This window comes from Atractosteus spatula, chromosome 1, assembly GCF_055471065.1.
Source record: "Atractosteus spatula isolate fAtrSpa1 chromosome 1, fAtrSpa1.hap1, whole genome shotgun sequence".
NCBI classification, from domain to species: Eukaryota; Metazoa; Chordata; class Actinopteri; order Semionotiformes; family Lepisosteidae; genus Atractosteus; species Atractosteus spatula.
In genome coordinates, this window is record NC_142706.1 from 20,240,507 (window position 1) to 20,248,950 (window position 8,444).

General features: G+C 37.0%; 1 protein-coding gene across 1 annotated transcript; it reads left to right on the plus strand.

Annotated features, from left to right (window-relative positions):
• The first annotated feature begins 451 nt into the window (after positions 1 to 451).
• On the plus strand, positions 452 to 4,579 carry LOC148840725 (fibronectin type III domain-containing protein 9-like). Its single transcript, XM_088913749.1, has 2 exons — positions 452 to 473; positions 3,125 to 4,579. The coding sequence occupies exon 2, from the start codon at positions 3,161 to 3,163 to the stop codon at positions 3,836 to 3,838; it is 678 nt and encodes a 225-aa protein (XP_088769875.1). The 5' UTR covers positions 452 to 473; positions 3,125 to 3,160; the 3' UTR covers positions 3,839 to 4,579.
• Positions 4,580 to 8,444: the final 3,865 nt, after the last annotated feature.

The window sequence follows — 8,444 nt, forward strand, 5'->3', positions numbered from 1 at the left end:
GTGTTTTATTTGTGCTTTTTTACTAACACAATTACAGCTGCATTTGTCCCTGGAATGTGATTGGTTACAAGCTAGCAGGAGCCAAGAAACTAATGACTAGTTATTTTTCCCATAATTTCTTTTGCTTTTATAGTCTGATTTGTACTTTCACACCTTTATTTTTCATCTATAAAGTACGCTTCTGAAAATAGCCTCCTTAATGAAGAATCTCTGCACTGAGCTGTTTGAAAAGCATTGATTTCTGTGCATCACCAACGTCATCAGAGCCAGGCGTCAGATTTAAATACTGCTCTCCGCATTTTGCAGGCACTGTCTCCATTCTCATCGTGAACTCAAAAACAGGGAACATGTAGCTGTATTAAGAGCAAAGCTCATGTGTTATTTTAGATGCAAACATTACTGGACGTCTGTGACAACTGGATTGTCATTCTGCTATAAAACCTACAGTCAGATCCCTGCAAGCTTCATTAAAGGTAAGAAGGAAGCCATATGTGCATTTCTTTCCTGTTGTCATTTCAGCTTCTTTGTGATTAATTGTGGCATTTGCTGGTATGAAATATGAAACTGCTCTTATGTAAAAGAGGCTCCAAGCATTTGTAAGGCTTCTAGTTTTGATCAATTGAAATTTCAGGTCTAAAGATTTAATTTGCTCATTGTTTTTTCATGTACCATAATAATAAGTGAATGTGTCTTTTGACACATTATACCTGATTGCAATTAAACATTTTGTTTCATTTGAACAGCAGAGTTATAATACCTGTAAATTGAAGTCATGGTCTTAATGTAAAAAGAACATATTGTATTATTCATTCTGATCAGTTTGGTAAGACTTACTGTAGCATGAAACAAATACAAATGTTTGATAATATGTACTCTAGTCTATCTTATAGTATATTAGAGGCATATTAGACATGCAACTTTATTATTATATACATGCTGGCCACAAAGTTTTGGCCAACTTACTATGTCATTACTGATAATGACAAATGAGGACAGAGTATGATAGAAGAGCATGTTTATCACCAAAAAACAGCCAAAATAAGCCAACAGATGAATGATTTCAGAATCTTCATAACTAGCAATTTGTTCGGTGGTGACCTATGTGGTCAATGATAACAATGTATGATTAATGCCCATTTCATTTTGGTTATAGGCTCTTGTCTGGCTCTTGTCTGATTTTGGTAAGGAATGCTTTCGCCTCACACGGGACATCCAGTGTCAAATTAACCTAGATAGCAAATGTCAAACTGGCTAGTGTAATGCATTTTTAATATTGCAATGGATTCAGAAATAAAGGCTAGTTTTACAGAAACATACACTGTATGTTTACAGATGAGCCCCATGAGCGCATTCACCTTGTTTGGTTACTGTGGAATGCTTTCTTGGGTAGCCTTAGGAATTCAGACAAAGATACCTAGTACAGTATGTCCAATCTAGCCAATATTTAACAAAACTGTTTGCTATGAAAATGTGAGTCAGCAGGTTCTTTGGGGAAAAATGGCCCAAGAATGACAGATGCATTGAACCTTCCTCTGATAGTTATTGTAAGCTTATGTTACTCATATAAACATAAGCTTCCACAAACCCTTCTACTCTGTGAGCATCCCGGATCAAGGCTACCCTGTTTTAAAGGGAGGCAGAGTTCTAATGAATTATTCTTTATGTGGTGCTAAATACAAAGAAGGAAAACATATTGGAAATGAATTTTATATCTTTTGGTAATTTCTTCCTACAAAACAGCTTCACAAGTGTTTTCTACTATAAAGAAAGCAAAAACTGTTGAAGACAAGAATGAGTTGCTATTTGAATTAAAACTCTAAGATCTGCTGAATACGTAGATCAGGCTTGCTGTCCTGTGCAATGTGCTTATGGAATCAACCTTATGGATTGATGAGATGGATTGAATGGAATATTCCTGAATCAAATTTTTTGGTACAGTATTTTTGAACTACTCTGAACTCTAGTTTTAAACTAGAATTACATACTAATGTTTCTGAAGGTCTGTATGGTCTGCAACAGTAAAGCATTCATGAAGTCATTTTACACTATCTCTTTAGGTTTACACTATGGTTAAAACCATTAACTCTGTGAATGTTTTCTTTAGTGAAATATGACTAGTTCCATGGTAATCAAACTATGGAGACCATGGTTAAAATTACTGAAATATATATTGCAAATCAGTTTGCGTGATTCACAGAGATTTTTTTTCTTATTCTTAAAATAGGTTGTATTTAGGTGTAAATAGGTCTAAACCTTTTACCGAGTTCATTTTAAATCTTTCTTTCAAATGTTATTTTCTAAAGAAAACCCAAAAACAAGGATGCCGTGTTAAATTTTTCAGCAGCTGCAGGCTAATGAACTCTTTTGTATGCTTGTGCAAACAAAATCTTTAAGAACTTCATTATTCTGATCAAATGCTGTTTTCGGTACAAAGACCTGTTACCTTGGAAACCAGCTGTTTGAAGACTAAATGTTTTCAAGGTGCTTCACCACCTCAGAGGATTAAAAGGAAAATAATCAGAAGAAATTAGAGTAAGGGGCTCAGATGTACCAACTCATATTCTGAGGTTTCAGTTACAAAGTAAATAATGTGCTTACAGTGCCTACCGATAACTTTACGTCATGTAGACTATTAGAAATAAAGAAATTAATTATTTAAGGATGATGAATCTCTTTTTCTAATTGTAAAAAAACTAAAAGACAATACTTACTTAACATCTATAGTAGAAAAAAGAAGGTTTTAAAATAAAATATAACTTGAATGGCAAAAATGTGTATTCCACATGTAGCACAGCACTTAAAGAAAAATAAATTTTGTGCTCAACAGATGCAACTTATTTAAATATGTGAAACTATTTTAACCAGTTGAATGATCAAGGTATAGTACATCCCGTTAAATGTCATACAGTATAAATTCCAGCATACTAGATACTGAAATATACAGTCAACATGTTTATGCAGTATTACAGTACATCCAAATCTAGGGTAATTCAACACTGACAATTTCATTTTTTTCATTTTAAACAAAGTGAAAGGGAAAATATCATTGTTAGCATAATAATAATAATAATAATAATAATAATAATAATAATAATAATTTTTCCTTTTTGCCTTTTGCTTTAAGGCGTTTCTGAAAATCTGCTCCAGATCCATCAAAAAGATGAACCTGGAAATAAAGAACATCTCATTTACCTCCGCTTCAGTCTCCTGGTTGCCCAACCCTTCCACTTGCCCAGCAAACCTTTACAGAATGATGTACCGTCCAAACTGGAACAGCATATTGTCAGGTTTCTCCAGGAAGAATTTTCACCGGGAAGAAACAGTGCCAGTAGGCCGCAATTCCATTACCCTGCAAAGACTCACACCAGCCACAAACTATATCCTCTGCGTCACGTGCCAGAGCTCCCAGCCCTCCGGTGACCAGTGTGCCATCTTTCATACCCTAGCAAAAGATGCTGTGGTTGTCACCAACAGGAACCTAGACCTCGCAACAGTGGTGTGGCTCACAAGCAGCATCCTCTTCATCATAACTACTGTAGTCCTTCTTCATGGCTGCTTCAAGCTGTGGTGCAGGAGGTGCAGGAGGAGTCATTACACCTCTGCCAGCACTGTTCATCATGAGGTTGCGAGCAGTCAAGCCTGGCAGGGAGGTTACGCTGAAACTGCCTTAGTCGATGAACACTGTAACATACCTACCCTGTCCAAGGTTGGCAAGCTGACACAAGATAAACTAGAGTTCTTACCCGAAAAATCCCCAGATGGGATGACAGGCTTGCTAGGCAACAGTGTGAAATACAAGGACAAAATGGCTATTCTTCCACAAGCAGTATATGAATAGCAGAACTCTGTAGTGAGATTACAACTTGTGTAGGTGTTAATTCAGTAAACTTTTATGGCCTCCCGGTTGAGTAAAACAACAGGCTTTGTTGAAAAATATAATCCCGGTATCTGAGTCCAGGCTGTGCCATTTAACAGTTATTAAATGCCCACATGACAGAAATTAGCTGGAGCAGTCTTGACCTTTTAACAGCTAACCAGATAATTGTAGGATCCTATAGCTTGTGTGAGTTGTGCCATTCCTCCAGTGAACATTGTAACCTGACTGGCTTCCACTACCAGGTGCAGAAAGGAGCACCTGTCTGACCACCTCACTCCAGGGTTCAAGCACAACATGTGGCCAACATGAAGTTGAGGAGTGTGGAGGTGATGAGGCATGGCTGATTCTAAGCAGGGGAAGTGCTTAACCACATGAAGAAACTCTGACAATATTGAAATTAAGAACATGCGATTACAATCCCTGTAAACTACTGAACCTACCACACTTAATAACATCATAAGAAAAAAAAAAACATCCTGTAATCCTGTAATATGCTTCTTAACAATGGTCCATCTGTGATATTCTGGAATCAAATGTGTGTATTTTATCTTCATTCTTAATATGTGCATATTTTAGTAAAAATTGACAAAATCGGTTAATTTTTGTTATACAACTGTAATGTTCAGTAACTGTGCACATCTAAACTAGTTTTTACACATAGAATTGTACTATATCATTAAAGGATATCATTTAAAATGCAAATATCTTTTATTGGTTTTGTTATAAGTTTTTTTTTTGCTTTTGTAAGAAAAACATTAATAAAAAGGAACACAACATAGCTATAAAGGAATGTTCGAAAAGTATGCAGTCATGCAGATAACTGAACAACTATCATCTCCATTTTTTCTTTCTACAAATAGCAAAAGAGAAGTCTTTATGTTCAAGATATCGACAGTGTATATAGGGAATGTAATGGAGTTTACTGTATAATGGAAGTTTGGAAGGATGACAGCAGCCAAGTTCTAATGACCTCTGCTGTCAGTAATTTGTAATCATTCCTAACATCATTTCCTCAAATAGAAAACTGTAAATATTAAACGTTAATACCCTTCTCTCTCTCATCTTCATCTTATTAGCTTCCCCTTGGTCACTCCTCACTCTGCTTGGGGGTCACAGCTCCTTGTCCTGTGGTTTAAAGCACCCTATAAACCTTTCAATATGCTTAATTCTTGGGTGTTGTTATTACTATTGCATCTAATTTTATTTGTTTTCTTCTACAACACTGCCATCAGCGCATACTATGAAGACTATACTGGGATTCTATAGATGGAAAAATGGTACAACATCAATAAACAACAGCATTACCTATCGGATCTACTACTGTTACATATCAAAATATCCCAGACTGCAAATAACATAATGCAACATATCTATTATCGGAGTAAATGTAGCTCTGCTCAAGCCTGGGTTTTCAAAAGAATTCTTTTGCAAAGTTATTTTCATGACTGCAAGTGTTAAAAAAATGTGAAAACAGTGCAAAAGTCTGCATATTTTTGTAAGGCAATGTATGTTGCTACTGTCCCTTACCAGGCAATACTTCACTCATCCACGTACTAACACCTCCTGTCAGCACTGGGCCAGGAAGTCATTCCTTTTCCACAGCAGTGCAATTCTTTACCATTGGGCCTGGTAAACGAGTAACCCACACAACCTACTGTATCTGTCCAGATCCTGTGACGCACCCCAGTAAATCCTCACTGTATCTTCTTCAAACTACATGTATCTCATAGAGCATTGTGTTCCGCAGGACCATTAGGCCGCCCCGTCTGGCTCTAGAAACCTCAACTGAAATCTTGACTGCTCCCTTCCATCCTATGGAATTACGCTCATTCCAGTTTCTCTATTCTCAGCCCTGCTGTGTCTAATTTTGCTCCATTCCCAATTACCAGGCAACCACCATGGCTTACAGCCACACTGTTAGTCCTGGGTTATGAGCCAAGATGGTGGCTTACTCAAGGAGCCACCTCTCACTATAATACACTGTATTACATACCCTCATACCAACGTGACATTAAGGTACAGAAATGTGTTCTGCCAGGGCCATCTGCCATTTTTTTTACACCAAAGTGGTGCTTTGTGCCCACCGCAAAGTCTGAATCTGAGAACCATGCAGTTCTCACTGACAACACGGCAAACTTACAGTGTTAAAATTGTTCAAGGCACTAGTGAGTCCCCATTTTAAAATATTGTACAAACTGTTGGTCGTCATGTTATGAATATGCTGCAACAATATATAATGAAAAAGATTTACACACAAATAAACATACAGTACCAGTAAGTAAAACTAAATTTCTGGGGACTAAAAAAATACGGAAAAAACAGGCAGTTCCTTCACTTATGCTTGCTGTTGGTACAGTAATTTACACAACAGGAAATGCTAATTACATACAGTACATACAGTATGCACTGCCAGTGAGATACTCTCTCCCTGTCTGTCTTCAATCCTTTCAGCATCTCTGGACTTCAGCACTGGCTTTCCCCTGCTAGTGTTTCCATGGTGACCACAAAGCTACTGTAGATGAACCACCTTTGAAAATGAGCACTGAGAGAGAAGGAAAGAGGGAAAGTGGTCGAAGGAGAGAGAAAAAAACAAGAGAGTGGCACTGTTAAATATAATAACACACAGAGTAGAGAGAAAGGCTACTTAAAATTGCTAACTATTACTTCTGATAATATTAACCCGACATCTCTCTCTGTCCCTGGAGTCCTGAAGTGAAAACACTAGTCTATCAAAGATTATTTTAAACAGAATTACTTTAAATGGTTATACAAATGTATTCATCAGCACTGGCAGGCATTAAACATTTTACAAGTTTATAAAATATAATTTTAATTCCAATTTGAATGGCAGAACAAAACAAGCTTATATTTTTTAAAATATAAAAGATTCAAATAGTGAGTACCCAGGGTCCCCCACCTCCACTAGCTCTAAATAGGTTGTATTCATCCTTGTGAAGGTGAGGAGTAATTTCAGTTAAGAAATCTTCAGGACATTAGTATCATTAATTTACTGTACATGTTTAATTGGCTGATAGAAAAATAAATACCACATATGTTGGGTTGTGAGTCAACCGGTGCTGAGGCGCATAAAGTAACGGGAAAAATTTAATTCAGCCACTGTTCCTCAACAAGACTGCTTGTATTTGATTCATCAGAGTTCTCAGTTGTCCAGTTCTCTTCTTTAACTGTCAGAGATCTCCGTTGCTGTTGACTTGCCTGTAAATCCTCGTGTATCTTCCTCAGTTCAGTCTTCACACTTCGACTGAAGAGAGCAACCATTTACATAAATTGGATCTCAGCTGTCGGCTATCATGGCAGTAACTTACAGCAGCTGGCCCCTCTCAGGTAAATGTGAGCTGGCGGCCTGTCACACTATGGTGGTGTATTCACATCAAAATCACTTTATGTGAAGAAATTTCTCCTCGTAATGTCTGTAGTAATTCATAGTTTGCTCTGAATACTTGTATGTAACTCTTTTATCACAGACGCTGCAACTTGCTATAGATGTGTATTTATTTTCCCTGACTATTCCTTTTGATGGGCTGGAAGATCTGATAGGACTGACGGTGATACTCTATTCTTGGCTGGAGCAGTGTTGTCATTCTGGGTCACATTTTAATTACAAGATAGTTTAGACAAGTTTGGGACAATAATTACTGTATGTAGCCCAGTGCTTGGAGGCTGTTGGGACTGGAATTGACAGGATAGTTTCCTCTCATTACTGTTTTGTGATTATTGAATTGATTATTACACATGACAACTTTGCAACACTATGACATTTCTATTCTACATTGCAATGCTTTTATGATGTTGCCACAACATGGCAACTACTAATCGTGCAAACATTTACCTCATGTTCTCAGTTTTAAATGGACTTCCCAGTAATATCTACTGTACACATGTCCTCTGTGTTTCAGTGTTGATTCTGAAGAAGTCTACAGGGTTGAACTTGTCAATTCCTTTTGGGGCATTAAATACTTGACCCAAGTGTGAGGATTTGGAATACTTAAATCAGGTCCTCTCTTAGTTTTCTATAGTTCCGACTAAACAGATGTAGTTATTTTAGCCTCTTAGGTTTAAATGGTTTGTCATGCAAATTTCCAAAGCTTTTCCTTTTTTAATGATGTCTACAGTATGTCTTGTTTGTCTTGGTCTATGTAGCATGTTTTTACAGCACCAAATAAAGTATACCAGAGTAAATTCCTTTAATATGAAATGTAGTTGGCAAATAAAGGTGATTCTGATTCAGATTTTTCTAGATTTTTTTCTTTTTTGGAAGGTTTAAAATATATGATTTCAAAATGTTACGGATTGGTGCATTGTACAACTATTTCCTGAGGTCACGTAAAAAGACCAACAAATACCAATTTTTTTGACAGGAAATGGTGAAATGGCCAGCTTGAATACAACACGTTACGTTAGTACCTGTAGGGATCAAGCACTGGCTCATTGCTGATTAGTTTCTCATTCTTTCTGTTTTCTGAGCCTCCCCTCCTCCTTGAAGTGTAACCAAAGCAACACTGTAAGCACAGCTGTTCAAGGGATTTTGATCTTAGGAACAAGCAGT